The 16,745-nt window shown below is 43.0% G+C and overlaps 1 protein-coding gene across 1 annotated transcript in view; it reads right to left on the reverse strand.

The window, feature by feature from the left end:
- The window catches only part of ZZEF1 (zinc finger ZZ-type and EF-hand domain containing 1), a 112,158-nt gene that overhangs the window by 34,234 nt on the left and 61,179 nt on the right, over positions 1–16,745 (reverse strand). Inside the window, exons 26-34 of the mRNA XM_065896625.1 lie at positions 15,914–16,154; positions 12,640–12,719; positions 10,374–10,467; positions 9,143–9,611; positions 8,103–8,267; positions 4,614–4,733; positions 3,667–3,828; positions 1,967–2,096; positions 120–258 (exon numbers count right to left, since the gene is read on the reverse strand). Coding sequence (XP_065752697.1) covers positions 120–258; positions 1,967–2,096; positions 3,667–3,828; positions 4,614–4,733; positions 8,103–8,267; positions 9,143–9,611; positions 10,374–10,467; positions 12,640–12,719; positions 15,914–16,154 — 1,600 coding nt within the window. The remainder of the gene's footprint in view (positions 1–119; positions 259–1,966; positions 2,097–3,666; positions 3,829–4,613; positions 4,734–8,102; positions 8,268–9,142; positions 9,612–10,373; positions 10,468–12,639; positions 12,720–15,913; positions 16,155–16,745) is intronic.

The raw sequence follows: 16,745 nt of genomic DNA on the forward strand, positions 1-16,745 counted from the left end.
GAGAACACTGCTGGGGCAGTATTGTTACTGTACAGTGGGAGTTAAAAAAATGACAAGATCACAGAAAATAGAAATGCTTATTCCTTTTGGGTATGGCACACTGAGGCCGTGAAATTTACCTAGGAAGCAAGTCTTGCAGAGATCCATGTCGCTGCACTGCAGACACCGGTAGCGATGCCAGGGGGCAATTTCATCACACCCATCACAAGAGATGTCCACGTTTAACAGGTCACAGTAGCGAGCAATAAACATGTGCATCTATAAGATGAAATAAAACACAATTAACCAACAGACTTTTAATGTGGCCACTATTCAGTAATCAATCCATCCTTCAGTATGTACTTAAAATATTCCAGGCAGTGTACTAGGTGCTAGGATTAGGGGATGTAGGAGCTTAGCGCCTAGTTGGGAATCCCCTGAAGCAAACAGATGACAGCATACAGTATGACAGGGGCTTGGATAGACAATTTCAGGAGGCTTACAGGGCACGTGGAGGTTTTTCAAAGGTGCTAATTCCTCAGGTGAGACCTGAGGGGCAAACAGGCATTAGCTGGGTGGGGGTAAGGGTGGTGGGCACGCCGGATAAAAGCAATAGCAAGTTCTACAGGAGGCACAAAAGGATCAAGGCAAGGGCTCATGAACTTGGCAATAATTCCGTATGTAGAATACAGTGTGGAGGGGGGGAACCAGATAAAGTTAGAAAGGTTAAACCACAAGTGCCTGGGATGCTAGTCTAAGGAGTCACGGACGTTTTAAACAGAAGAGTAACTGAGCATTCTGAAAGCTCCTCTGGTTACTAAGTGAGAACGGATCAGAGAGGGCAAGACTGGAGACAGGGAGACTGACCCTGACAGCAGCTGTTAAAGCACCCCCCCCAACAGGTGATAAGGGCTGGACTGGGCCAAAAGTGAGATGGTGGAAGGTGGGAGAGCTGAGAGGTAGTAGAAAGCAGAGGTGAGGAACCTTGGGGGCAGACTGGTTACAGGGGCCTGCGAAAGGGAAGGGTCAAGAACAACATCCAGATTTCTGGCCTGGGTACTTGGCGGGACAAGGGTAGTGCTCACAGACACAGGAAACACTGCAAAAGCAGCACTGTTTGCTGGCACTTAAGAAGAAAAACTTTCTGGGGAAAGAGTAAGGGCACCATTTTATGAGCAAAACAAACTGTTTTACTGCGAAGTCCCTGGAGGCTACAGTATGCTTTATCTTTACGGCCTAGAAATAAGGGAAATAAACCACTAAGTCACCATACAGTAGTATAGCATAGCAAATATGCCAAGCCACCTCAGAATGGCTCCCAATAAGGTATTAACATACAAGAGAGAAAAATCGCAAAGGCCAAGTTGGTGTGCTCCATCCAAGCACCACAGAGATGCCAAATGAGCAAAGTAACTGGCACATAGTAGGCACACAAACGAAGAAAATGAAGGCATCTGAAGCAGCAGATGCCTGGCATAATGTGGTGGTGACAGATAAACCCCGAATGTGGAGATGGACATGGCAGGCTATGTGAGCCTGATGCCTCTACACACATGAATCAGGTAACTGATTCTGGGCACACATGGCTGCTTCCACGCTCACCAGGCAACCTTCTGATTGAAACATGACTTCCCAAGTTGCTTGCCTACGGGAAAAGAATGTACCACGGACACCAGAATCCAGGGCCTTCAGCAATTCTATTTCTCACTATAAATTAATAAACTGGCACCTAATATTTTACTTCAGCCCCATGAGCCTATTTCCTGTGAATCTAGTTCTGCGGGAGGGAACCACCACCTGACTGTGGTCAAGTCAGGATTCAGGGCCCCTCAGGTTAAAGACTAGGCTGGGTGATGGCCACTCACTAAGGTACTGACTGCCACCTGGAGCCCTCTCAGGGGACAGCCTGCTGGCACTCCCCCACACAGACTCTCCTCTCCAAACTCCTAGCAAGTCACTTCAGGTTACTCTAGTTGAGAGGTCTTACTTTCCTCTGCTTCTCTGGATCTTCCTGGGCTATTTTTTCATACCAGGCCTCAAACATGCCATCCTGACACTCATCCATCCATTCTGAATTCTGCTTGGCATCAGCAAGCTCATCTTCTTCACTCCATTGGCTGAAAGAAGGACATAAAGAGAGAAAAGCATGCCTCTCCCAATAATCAAGGAAAGTGCTTGTTAGCAGACTCTGTGTCCTATGGGTCTAATACACGAGGCACTTTTAAACTTCTGAAGGGAAGAGTTCAATTTGGTTTTCAAAGCCCCAGGATTTGCCAGATGTTTGATAGATATAGACCAATAAAAAGGGAGAAGCCCCTTCCAGAGTAGACTACAATGGGTGAGGAATTAGAGCTTGAAAGGTTGTACCTACATGGCATAATCCCACTCAACAACCATTTGTGGTGAACCTACTATGTGCCAGGCACTGGAGCCAAATAAAGCAAAAAAAAAAAAAGTCCGATTTGGACATGCTCAGCACACCCTAGTGGTAGCAGCATGAGAAGGGAGTCAGGAGACCCTGGGGCCTCAGCTCTCCCGCTGGCTGCTGTAAGACCTGGACACAGCACTCAGCCCTGGTCCTCAGTTTCCTCATTTCTAATAGATAATCTCAGGGAGTCCTTTTAGGTGCAAAATTACAGATTTCCATAATTTCAGTTTACAGTTTGTTTCAGCAACTGGAATTTTAAATACACAACTATTTGCTCGACAGCAAATGCAAAATATCTACCAACCAACAAATACACATTTGTTCATTCACATGTTCCAACAAATTGACTTCAGGCCTACTCAAACTGAGCCTGCTCCGGGTGCTACGGGGAGTGGTGAGGAAGGTGCGGTCCCTACTCCCAAGGACTGGGTCACGTAGGAGTAGGCGAAGCTTGAAACAAGAAGCAGACTGATGGCTGAAGAGCCAGAAAGCTGATGCCCCACCCATTCCTCCTCCTTGCTGTGTCCCAGCCCTCCACCAAGAGTTCCCTCTGACAGCAGGGCAATGGCTGTGGTTTGTAAACAAGGAGACCGCTTAAATTCTATGCCCTTTTCCCAGGATATCTCTTCTGAGAGAGTGAAAATTGATGTTGATTCATTCACTGATTTCCTCCTAATTATCTCCTCTTGCTCTTCTTCCCCCTTTCTCTTCTTTCTTTTCTACAGACATGAGTGATTAATGGGTAAGAGGAATGAGAAGTGCAAAGAAAAAAAAAAGAAAACTTTGCGTACTATTTTTTCCCCTCATACCTTAAGTCCTTGTAATGTGCAAGAGGTTATAGTGGCTAAAAATCACACACACACCACCACCACCAACAACAGAAAAGGATTCTCCAATTCAACAAGCTATATGAGGATCTCCAAAAATGAGAAGAAAACTCATGCTGTGTTCACAATACCACCACCACCAGTTTATATACAACACCATGCACCAGATACCTGCTAAACACTGAGAAACGGAACTCATTCATTCTTCGCAGCAATCCTGAGGTAGGTACTGTTATTACCTCCAGCTCTAAAGATGAGGAAACTGAGGCACAAAGGAGTTTAAAAAGTTGCCCGAGGTCATCCAGCTAGTATGTGGCAAAGCCAGGATACTCCCCAGAAAGTCTAGCTCCAGGCCCGAGCTCTGAATGTGCTATGATCCCTGTACTTGATTAGCTACTGTAGGAACTGCAGAGTGCAGGACTGTGTCCTTACCTGATCACACTGTCATGGACACTTATATTTTCTTGTGACATTTTCATGAGGAGATCTGGTAACTGAATGTCAACAAAGAAGGTGAGATCACTGGGTTCCCAGCCCATATCCAAAAGATGAAGCAGGGCCGTCTGGACACAGGACAAGGCAGGCAGCAAGGACCTGAAGAGACCACGAAGGTGAAAGTTACTAAAGCTGCCCATCATCCACGGAGACAACAGAAACAATGTGAATCAGAGACCTGGTGTGCTTGTCAGTGGAAAACAGAAGGGAACGCCAGATTGCTGGTTTGGGTTCCTTATAATCTCTCTTCAAATTTCTCAGACTCCATACAAACCTTCTTCAAACAACAGATTAAGCAAAAGAGTTCTGAAAGCATAAAGAGAAAGGTCTCCACCCTGCTAGGACTACCACAGGGGACACTTTACGGTAAAGGACTGAGTAGTAAAACTCACCTCTGATAAACAGAAAGGTCAGGGCCAGGCCCAATTAGCCTAGGTTATACAGCTCAGATGTAGAGAAGAACCATTTGATTTAAGGTTTATGTCTAAACCACTTACTATGGAGGAGACCAGGGAATGGCTTTCTATTCAAGTTTTGTTTGTTTTTAATTTTTATTGGGATATAACTGATTTACAATGTTGTGTTAGTTTCAGGTATACAGCAAAGTGTCTATTCAAGTTTCTAAAACTGAAAATAACAGGTTACAAATTTTCAGATGAACCAAAACCCATCCATTTAAAAAAACTGTACACACCGTATAGAAAAAAGGCTGGGAGAAAATATACTGATAAGTTAACATTAGCAATTAGCTCTAGACGGTAAGATTAGGGGTTATTTTTATTTTACTCTGTGTGCTTTTCTGTAACAGTGGACATGTATTTCTTTAAAAAATCAGAAAAAACAGAAATAATTTTTTCTCTAGAAATCATAAAATTATCCCATACCTGTCGTTTATATTACTAAATTCTTTAACTGCTTTGACCAAAAACAGAACAAACTGATAGTAAGTGTCTCGAATTTCTTTGTGTAGATCTGCACCACAGCCCTCCAGGTGTCCAAAATAACTAGAAACAGAAGAAATTACGTCACTTAATTGCCAGAACATTAATCACTTAATTGCTAAGAAAGCGGCACAGAAACTTAATAAAAACATAACTTCAGAAAGTAACAGACAAAACAGCAAGTGACTCATCTGCTTGGATCAAGAAGGTTGCCCACCAGGAGTATGGAGATGACAATTATTAACCTTTCTTTGTTATTATAAAAACCACCCTTCCCACCACTACCTGAGCGCCCCGGTACTGTGTTAAGTATTCGTCACAAATTACCAAACTTAATCCTCTCCACACAGTCACGCCCACCCCTCTGCCTCCCTTCAGTGACGACTTCAGTGCCAAGCTCAGTGTCTTTCCGACCTTGATCCTTGTCACCTTGGAGACTCCAACACCCATGGGAATGATGCCCCAGTTCTGCCGTCTCTGGATCCTCTGCCATCTTCACCTCCAGCGATCTTCTCCTCCAGCCCCTTTGCCATCCCCGTCTGATGGTCATTTCCTTGACCTTGTCACCACAGTAACGGCGTTACCTCTGAAATCCTGACTTCAGAGCATCCTGCTCTGACTGACCTCTCACCCTGCTCACCTACACTGCGACTCCCACCAATCCCAGGGAGCCCCAAGCCATGACGCTCCCTCACGTTGACTATCCACCACTGCCGCCAGGCTTTCTCTTTGCCCCGTACTCAGCTTCAATTCCATGGCCCGTCACCATAATCATACCTTAGCAATCACCAAGTCATTTGCTGCCTTCTCCCTCCACATACTTGCCTGAGAAATTATATGCCAACATCAAAATAGCTAATTGTTGCTGGAGGAAACACCACACAACCAAGCTGACTAGTGGCACTTTACGTTCACAACCATAATTCTCAAATAATCTCTCCAAACTGTCAGGCAATCAGACTGGCTGTCTCAATTTTCACTACTATTTCAAACCTGCTTCTCCTTAAACTTCCACTGCCTCCTCCTAAGCCATCATTTAGAGCTGATATCTACCTTCAAATTTTATATTTTGAAAACAGAAATGACCCCACAGGAACTCCCCCATCTTCGTACCACCAAACCTACCAACCAACTTGCATCTCTACCCCAGTGTGTTTCCTCCTGCTGCCAGGGGGATAGTCTCCCTGGCTCTCGAAGGCCGACCACTACACTTAACCACTGCTACTGCAATTAAGCCCTCCTTCCTGCATCGAGCTTTCCTCACTACTGACCCACTCCCGCCAGTGTACAGTATACTCTGCTATCTCTTCAAAACCCTCAGCTGATGCTACATCCCCTGCAATTACTATCCTAATTCCCTGCTCCCCTTTAAGGCCAAATTCCCTGAAATAATTGTCTAGTCTCCCTCTCCATTTCATCACCCCCATTCTCTTCTCAACCCAGTCCAACAGAGCTTGTGGCCTCATGGCTCCAGTAAAACTGCTGTCAAATCTAGTGTGTTCTTATCTCGCTCAACCTCTCACATCAGCATATGACACAATGGACCATTCCTATCTATTTTTTTTCTTTTGGCTGTGTTGGGTCTTCGTTGCTGTGCACCAGCTTTCTCTAGTTGTGGCAAGAGGGGGGCTACTCTTCGTTGCGGTGCACGGGCTTCTCATTGCAGTGGCTTCCCTGTTGCAGAGCACGGGCTCTAGGTGCGTGGGCTTCAGTAGCTGTGGTGTGCAGGCTCAATCGTTGTGGCGCGCGGGTGCAGTAGTTGTGGCGCACAGGCTTAGTTGCTCCGCAGCATGCGGGATCTGCCCGGACCAGGGATTGAACCCGTGTGCCCTGCATTGGCAGGTGGACTCTTAACCACTGCACCACCAGGGAAGCCCCATTTCTATCTTTGGAGATACATTCCTCTGTCAGCTTCGACGGCACCACCATCCCCTGGTTTTTGCTCTTGGTGGTCACTCCCTGGTCTCCTCATGACTCCTCTTCCTCTGCTTGACTTCATCTAAATAAAGGGCCCCTAATGCTCAGTCCAGAGCCCCCTCTTGTCCATCTCTCTGCACTCTTTCTAGAAGGTCTCATCTGGTCTCACGGCTTTACGTACCATCTATATACGGACAACATCCAAATTCTATCCCTACTCTTGGTTTCTTTTGAGAACTTTAGACTCTTATCTCTATTTTCTCATATTTACTTGGGTATGAAAGAAGCAGTTCAAACTTAACATGGCCAAAACAAAACTTTTGATTATCACTCCAATCTGTTCCTTCCATACTCTTCCCCTCAGTAAAATGTATCACCATCCACCCAGCTGCTCAAGCCAAAATCCTAGAGGTTTCTTTCCCCATGACTCTCTTCATTCACCCTCTACGTCTAATCCATCAACAAGTCCTTACAATTCCACCTCCACGGTGTATCTTGAATCTCATCCTTTTCTCTCCTTCTCCAGTACTATCTCCTGGTCCAAACCACCTCCACCTCTTGCCTGGGCTACTGCAGCAGTCTCTCCACTGCTTTTCTTCCTTCTACTCTTTTTCATGTAGTAGCCAGAAGTATCTTTCATAAATATGTGTCACAGTGTGTTCCCCTTGGGCTTAAATTTCTCCAGGGACTTCCCATCTACAACTCTGGGTAAAATCCAAACACCTTAAACCATATCCTACAAAGCTTTACGTAATATGGACCCTAATTTTCTGACCTCACCTCCTCCTATTTCTCTCGCTCAGGCACACTGGCTTTCTTTCTGCTCCTTGGGCTAATCCCCCACCCTAGGGTCTGTGTGGTGGTCCTTCTGCCTTTAGTGCTCTTCTCCCGGATCTCAGCTGGTCAAGTCATGCCTTGGTTCCATGTCCTCCTCAGCCTGCCTAACCCAACTACACAAATTAGGTCACTCTGTATGAAATCACCACATAGCCAGATTATAGATTATATTTTTCATTTGTTTGTGTTTGTTTTGTTTTGTCTATCTCTCCTAAACAGAATACAAGCTCCACTAGAACAAGGATCTTGTCTGCCTTGCCCACTGCTATATACAACACCTAGAACAGTGGCTGGTAGAGACAACACTCGGGAGGTATTTACCAAGTGGCTGCTGAAACAACCTTGTGAGGTACTTAGATTTATGTTGTTACGGTAAATGAGCATTAAATGTGGCCCACAGCCTCCAGGAGCCAAATGATGAGTATGGGTGCACAGGCAATACAACCCTCATTGGTAAAATAAAGCTCATAGACGCATCAAGAGGAATAAACATGTTCTGGTATTTACTTACTAAAAGGATAGAACCCATTTTTCCTTAGAATGAGAGAATGAATTGTTCAAAAACATGAATTTGTATCCTACATGGAAATGATAGAGCTCTTACTTAGACAAGACAATCAGGATTTCTTTAAAACGACCCCGGCTTGTCTTCCTCGCAGGCTCATACTTTGGACTTACTTGGTAAACTCTTTCTGGCAGGTCAGAAGTTCCAACAGGAAAAGTATGAAAGGCGGGTGGAAGCAGTGAGGCTGCCCAAGGGACTCTGTACAACACTGAATGATCCTCAGGACCTCGAGGATGCTCTGGGCTTGGGCCTTCCTCAAGGAAAGAACCTTTACAACACTGGAGACAGAACTCAAGTCAGGAACACCCAGAAAACTCTTGAGCTGGGGCAGAAAGAAAACAGACCCCTACCCAAGTTCTGATGCCATATTAATAAAAAGGAAACACTATTGTGAGGTACCATTCAGGAAGGACAGCAAGACCTGTTTGCTACTTTTAGTCATTACTTGGCAGCACTACAAATCAGTTCACTGTCCAGAAGCCCAACAACTCACGCTGAACAATTAATTGATTAAAAAGGAACTCTGTCTCTGTGGTAAACCAGGGACAAACTTAGGACAGGAAATTAAAATATGCAATACTTCCAGAGGTATAGGTCCACTGACAAGTAATTTTGCCAGGAAATGTCAAATCCTAAATTTCTCCCAGCGTTAAAATGAGACAAATTTATTTTGGCAGCTACGAAGAGAAATGTTTCTTTTCTTATCCAAATGGTACATTATTGATATAATGTATATATAGCATAATGTACAAATCTCAAGTGAAAAAAATACTTCTTTAAAAGAAAAACAAAATCAAAACTTTTTTCTTGAACATTCTAAGACAAATCTTGATCTATCCTCCAAGTATTATTTGCTCGTTTTTTTGGTTGGTTTTTTTTTTTGTGGTACGCGGGCCTCTCACTGTTGTGGCCTCTCCCATTGCAGAGCACAGGCTCCGGATGCGCAGGCTCAGCGGCCATGGCTCATGGGCCCAGCCGCTCCGCGGCATGTGGGATCTTCCCCGGACCGGGGCACGAACCCGTGTCCCCTGCATCGGCAGGCAGACTCTCAACCACTGCACCACCAGGGAAGCCCTATTTGCTCGTTTTTAACATGAACTTCAAGTCTTTGACAAGACTGGGTACCTGCTGCTTGAAAAGAGAAGGTGCTCACCTCTCGTGGGAGAGTGACTGATCTTTAATGAAGTCCATGGCATCCTTCAGCACAGGGTACTTTTCTTTCACTGTGGGCAACGGTCTGGCCTCCTCTACTGAGCGGAAGGAGAGCAGCCGGAGCCGCCCCCGGGTGAAGGGAGGCCGCCGGGTGGGAGTGGAAGGTGACGAGGGCTCTTCAGCTGTGGCAGAGGACACTTCCGTGGCAGGAGCACCACTGCTGGGCGGCAGCGTGGGCTGGACATCCAAGCGAGGACTCCTATCTTCCACAGCAGGGGGCGCTGCTTTGGTGGGAGATGCAGAGGCTTGGAAATGTTCTTCCACCACAGAGCTTGTCCTCTGGTGCTTGTCCAGTGGCCGCAGATGATCTGTGTCATCTACAGCCACTAACTTGTCACAGCCTTCTTTTGAACTTACACCCATGGGCAAAAATTTCAGTAGTAGAAGACTCTTCTGAAAACACTCTTTCGCTAAATGCAAAATGCAAGAAAGATAATGAAAAAAAGTCGAAATTAAACTTGTTGCCTACTTTTGCATTGAAAATAATCTACTTAAACTCTACAGTTTAGGACAAGAAATACCTCCATTAACACAGTGATACACACATCTACTGACAGGACAGAATCAAATTTTCTCTCATTATATAGATCAAAATCTCCCTAGCACTACCATCAGCATACTTAAAGTTTTATTGTGGGCATTTTCAAATATACATAGAGAGAGAATAGCATAAGGACCCTTCCCCTTGCCCAGATTTAACAGCCATCAATCCAAGGCCAGTCTTTTTTCACCCACTCCCACTCCCTGGATTACTTCCATGCAGATCCCAGGCATCACATTATTTCATCTGTAAAATCTTCAGTATATTTCACTAAAAAAAAGTTTTAAATAATAACATAACTATGAAATTTTAAAAATTAACAGTAATTCCTTAATTTCATTAAATATTTAGTGTGAATACACTTTAAAAACATAACAAGATGTAGCTCAAAAAGCACTTCGTGCCTCCTAAGGAAAGTAATTAGAAAGATGCTCCATCTGGATCATGTTAATAAACAATTAACAACTGGCACTTCTCTATTTGTGAACATCCTTGGAAAATACATTTAGTGCCTGTGTTACCTTCCCTAGGTCAACACAGCTTCAACTAAACTTATCTAGAAGGTGGGTCACTGGTTTTCTACAAAATGGAAACAGAAGGCCCAGTGATGACAGCCGGAGATGGCACTCACCCAGGCTCTCGGGGTTCACCTCAGCAGCTTCTGGCCCGCGTTGTTCTTCTGCCTCATTCCCCAGGCTCATCAGGGACTTCTGCTTCATCTCTAACTGGGGAAGGATTTGAGCCACATAATTACGCTGTCCAGACAGGGCAGCAAGGGCAGCCACAGCAAACTACTTCAAAAGCACACAGTGTTGAGATCCTGGAGAACTTTACAGTCCTGTGCACAGGACTGAGCTGTTTTTGTTTGTCCTAGAAATAATTCAGGATTTGAAGCTGGCTAAAGGTCTATCTGCAAGACTACCTCCTTTTCAACTATGTGTTATTTGGGAGGGATTTGTAACCATGACCCTATTCTTTAAAAAATTCTAGAACCCTGGAGTTGGAGGGGCCCTTACCTAAAGCTGACCTAGTACAGATAAAGAAGTGAGGTCTCAGGACTTCCCTGGCGGTACAGTGGTTAGGACTCTGTGCTTCCACTGAAAGGGGCATGGGTTCAATCCCTGGTCGGGGAACTAAGATCCTGCAAGCCGCGTGGTGTGGCCAGAAATCACACACCTGGTTTGCAGCAGAGGTTGAACCACAAGTTGACCTCTCTTCTCCTCCGAAGGAGGGGACACCTCTAAGTGATGCTGAGGCTGCCAGGCAGAGAATGGTGCTTCTAGTACCAGCACAGGCAATGGTCACAGTTTGGGCCATGGTGCTGACAGCCCAGACAGAAGACCATGTGTGATGTATGTAGACCAAGGTCTTAGAGAGAAGGCTGGTATCTTGTCCAGTCATTGGCAGTCTGTCATATGCTAAACCAGAAGCATAATCTACAATGTGCTTTGTCACAATTGCCAAATCCTTTTTACTTGAACTGTGTGTGGCCGCTGACTTTATCGGATACTCTTTCTTAAATTGCTATTACTGCCTTGGTTCCTTTGTCAACACACTCTTCTGATCCACCCGCCACCATTCTGATGATGATACCTTTTAGTTTCTTTTGAGAGTCCCTGTTCATTTGGGTCTCCATCTATCTATCTCGTCTACATTGAGCACCAACTATGTTCTAATCATTGTGGATTTCGTCCAAGGCTGTCTGTTCCTGGATAAACTCATACATTTAAAAAAAAACTATTACCAATGATTTGAAGTTGTCCTTATCTCTGCCTTGACATTTATATTCTTTCACATTTACTAAATTCTCCAGCTAGGTGTCTTAAATAACCTAGATGTCCTCATATATAACAGGCCTCAAGCTGAACTTAGCACCCCTCTCCCAGATCCAAGACCATTCTTCCTATTCTGGTCAACGCTTCTACCCACCCACCAAGTCACCCAAACCAGGAACACGGAAACAGTCCTAAATTCCATTTGCCTGTTCACCACTCAGGTCAATCACACAGTCTAATTATCTTATCTCCCAAGTAGCAGAAGCCATTCTCATCTAATTACCACAACTAGTCTCTTGCTTTCACTCTTATTACCAGCCTCTACTCATTTATTTTAAGATTGCTTTCTCAATTACTATACAATATTTAAGGTGGTTGTAAATATATATATAAATAATACTAATATATACTCATCTCCACACCTAAGAAATAAAAACAATTCTCCTGAATTTGTTATCATTTCCATGCATTTGTGTAATTTTACTACATATTTATGTACATAACAGAGAGATCTAGTTTATGTTTAAGCTTTATATGAGGAATATCATACCTACGCATTCTTCTACAACTTGCTATTTTTTGCTCATCATCACATTTGTGAGCACCACCCATGCTGATACAGGCAGCTCTACTTCATTCACTTTCACTGTAATATAGTATTACACAGTAATACAATATATAATCTTTTTGTCTGTTCTATAAACGGGACATTTTGTTCTTCCAGTTTAATGCTGTCACGAACAATGCTGCAGAACTACTTTTCTAAAATGCAGAAAGCCCTCTCCTTTGAAAGAGTGCTCTCCTCTGCCTAAAACTGTCATCTAACACAATGCTCTTCCCCCTAGTCTAAAAGGTTAGGTTCCACCGAGCAGCCTTTGGGTTACAGAAGGAGGTAAGGGGGGGCTCAATTGAGCCCTATTTACTCTGACAATCTCAACATTCACCAAATTATGATTTCAAGTGTTCTAAATTATTTTTTATCCATTCACATCACTGAACTTTAGTTTTGAAAAACATTCCTAAAGTTAAATTCTTGAGAAGAGAGCTACTTACCTTAATTCAATGATATCATGGTGGGAAAACTCAAAATATATAAAAATCACATGCAAAGGAAAACCTTACCATCCATATTCGAATCCCATCTGCCAAGGAATACACCTGTGCGAACTCCTCACTCAGGGCTGTCTTGCCCCCACTGTTTACTGGGGAAAGGAGAGGTTACATTCAGTTAACACAATTCACTCCTGCAACATGAAGCCCAAAGTCACCTCCCAATCTCCACAAAGGAAAACTCTTCCCCTGACACTTGCACATGGGGGCTCCTAAGAGAGGACTAGGGGAAAAAACTATCAATTAAACCACAAACACCTGTAATGGGTTCTCTGTGTTACTTCAAACTAACTTTATTCAAACAGCATCTGAAATGGATATACTGTTAAAGTAAAATATTAAAAGTAAAAATATAAAAGTAAAATATAAAAAAATTAAAAGCAAAATAAAAAATATTAAAAGTGAGTAAAAAATAATTATTGACATGGAAAATCTACAAACAATAAATGCTGGAGAGGGTGTGGAGAAAAGGGAACCCTCTTGCACTGTTGGTGGGAATGTAAATTGATACAGCCACTGTGGAGAACAGTATGGAGGTTCCTTAAAAAACTAAAAATAGAACTACCATATGACCCAGCAACCCCACTACTGGGCATATACCCTGAGAAAACCATAATTCAAAAAGAGTCATATACCACATTGTTCACTGCAGCACTATTTACAACAGCCAGGACATGGAAGCAACCTAAGTGTCCATCGACAGATGAATGGATAAAGAAGATGTGGCACATATATACAGTGGAATACTACTCAGCCATAAAATGAAACAAAATTGAGTTATTTGTAGTGAGGTGGATGGACCTAGAGACTGTCATACACAGTGAAGTAAGTCAGAAAGAGAAAAACAAATATCATATGCTAACACATATATATGGAATCTAAAAAAAAAAAAAAAGGTTCTGAAGAACCTAGGGGCCGGACAGGAATAAAGATGCAGACGTAGAGAATGGATTTGAGGACATGGGGAGGGGGAAGGGTAAGCTGAGACGAAGTGAGAGAGTGGCATGGACCTATATACACTACCAAATGTAAAATAGGTAGCTAGTGGGAAGCAGCCGTGTAGCACAGGGAGATCAGCTCGGTGCTTTGTGACCACCTAGAGGGGTGGGATAGGGAGGGTGGGAGGGAGATGCAAGAGGGAGGGGATATGGGGATATATGTATATGTATAGCTGATTCACTTTGTTATACAGCAGCAACTAACACAACGATGTAAAGCAATTATACTCCAATAAAGATGTTAAAAAAAAAAACAAGGAAAAAAGTTCATGGTATATAGTAAGTAAAAAAGGCTGATTATGAAACAGTATGTACAAAATTATCTTATTTAAAAAGAGTATACATAGTAAAAACATGGTGTGTATATATACATATGTACACATATAAATATACCTAAATAAAAGGCCAGGTAGATATATAGAAAAATGATAACAGAAAAATGTTCTTGAAGTGGTGAGATTATAGTTGATAATTAAGCTTTTCTGTACTTTGTAAGTTTCTACATGAATAGGTATTATTTTTATAATTAGAAAAATAACAAAAAAGTTCTTTTTGTCTTTTTTTTTTTTTAAAGAAAGACCCATGAGGCCTGCCCCTTTTCATCTAAAAACCAAAGGATAAACTACTAGAACACAGTGACGCTCTCTGTTGAGCCAATGTAAATGCAATGTATTTTGTGAATACCTAGAATTGCCAGGCTCTATGCCAGGCACTGGGAAACACTATGCTGAAAAAAACAAACATGGTTCCTGGCCTCAAGCAGCTTACAGTCTAGTTGAAAAACTCCTCCCGTACATTTCTAACCCAAAAGGGTGACAAATTTTTATACAAAGATGAGCAAATTAGCTAGACAAGGACCACTCTCAAAGTAGTTCAGTCTTGAAGAACCCATGAATAGCCCCTTAGAGGCAGGGACAGAAAGAACTGGGAACCAACTTTACCTCTTTCAAAGCAACAGTGGTAGGTATTCTAGAAACAACTTGTATTCGGTAAAATATTTCTAGCTTCTACATTTGATTGTGTGTTTCTTAACTGCAAATAGGTATGTGATAGCTGAACATGATTTGAAAAAGAGCTGGGGGAGAGTTCTATCTCTCAGCTTTTAACTCACAAGGCTTTTATCCTTCCACTGAAAGTTCCCACAGGCAACAAAGGCTGTCCAGTTGTCTTACTACAATTTGATTATGGAAACATGTACCGAATTTTTTTTTTTCAAAACCATACAGGTCAGCAGGCCCCTCATCCCCAGCAGAAATATACTCTCCCATGTGACAGTTGTTTACCTAAACCACTCATGCTTCAGTATAGTTTTATTTACTTGAGCAGCTTCTTAAAGGAAATATTAAGATTTGAAGGAGTAATTGAGATGATTTGGACATCAGGAAATAAACTCTGCAATGTGGGACACACAGGACTAAGCAATAAAGGTAGCAGCGCTAATAATATCAATAATAATAATAATTAGGGCAATAAGCAATTACCTACTCTAAGAAAGGAAGCATTTGCTCCTGCTTCTTTCATCAGCACCATGGAAAGAACACATAACCTGCCAAAGTGCTTGGGACAGCCCATAACTTGTCTTTACGCTGGGTTTGAAATGTTTTTCCCCTGAAAGATTATGCGTAGGGAGAGACCCTCCCTCTCTGTGGGTCCTGTTAGGCTGCAGTCTACACTTAGAGTAAATACACAGAGATGGTATCCCTGGGGGACATGAGGAAAAGAAATGGCAAGGAGCAGGCTATCAACAAAGGAAACCAAGCAGGGATGATGCTACAAAGAAGCTGCAGGTCTAAAGGTGGAGTTAATACCTGCATTTCCTCCTTGGTTATCAGCACATTCAATTACCTAAACATCTCAGGTTTAAATTGGAATTTCTTAGCATGTTAGAGCTAATCAACTCTAAACTTTACGGATAAGGATACTCAGGTGCAGAAAGGTTATCTGATTAACCTGAAGCTGCACAACTTCTAGTTTGTGAGCTGGGAGTACAACCCAAGTTAAGGTTTCTTTCCATTAAACTTCTCGGCAGTTTTCCATGAGAATTCTGGATAAAGACAAATTACCTGCTAATTAGGAAACTCAAGGCTACTTGCTATATACTGCAATCTGCTAACTATAAATTGGTCACAAATCTTTTGACTGGCAAAGCAGGACTGACAAGATGAAGTCTATAGTTGTAGAAGTATGTTTATGTTCCAAAATATTTTACAACTTTCACTTAAGATAAGCTTTCTTAAAACTTAGCAATTGGCCTTCAGATCAAAAACATTCCCTGTAATATAAGTTACCATATTTTTGCAGCTTCTCATATAAATCTGGAGTGCGATACACCAGAGCGGCAAAGGTGGCGTTCACAGCTTGATCAATAGTGGAACCAGCAACTATATCTGTCTTTGGGGCCTGTTTTCTACATGCCTGTATGAATCCTTTGAAAAGTTCTGAATATGGCCCACAGAAGTTCTGGGCAGGATCTGACTGTGCAAAGTCAAGAAGAAATTGGTGGCAGGGATCATCAGGGATGTTCTTAACCTGGGAACAACAACAAGAAAAACCATCATGTTTAATGCATTCATTCAAAAAATAAAGTTTACTGAACACCTACTAGGCCAAAGCAGAAGTATAAAACACGGTGCTTACTCTCAGGAAGTTTCAATCTACTTGGGGGAGATCAGACAGATACATGGGTTAAAAAAAAAGGTAAACATAAATAAAACATTAAAAGCATTAAAACTACCACTACTGTAAAGCATAAGATTATCAAGTGCCAAATGCCTAGAAGGGACACCCAGTGCTGAGAATTCATAGGAGGGAGCTCCTGGCAGGTTAAAGTAACTAAGAAAAGCCTCCTGGAGGGGACGGGCTTTGGACTGGACCCTGAAGACTAGGCAGGTTTGGCCCTGAGGAACACAACCATGAGCAAAAGTTAAGAGTCAGTGGGGAGACTGACCTGGCCTGAAGTCTCAGCTGGGGAGTGGTGGGAACTAGAGTCAGATAGGTAAGGTGAAAGGAGACTGTAGAGAGCCTTGACTGTCACACTGAGGAGTTTAGACTTCACCCTGTGGGCAACGGGGAGCCATTAATGGTGCTTGGCAGTGGAATGACAAGATAATGCAGTGATTA

This window comes from Phocoena phocoena, chromosome 19, assembly GCF_963924675.1.
Source record: "Phocoena phocoena chromosome 19, mPhoPho1.1, whole genome shotgun sequence".
Lineage (NCBI taxonomy): Eukaryota > Metazoa > Chordata > Mammalia > Artiodactyla > Phocoenidae > Phocoena > Phocoena phocoena.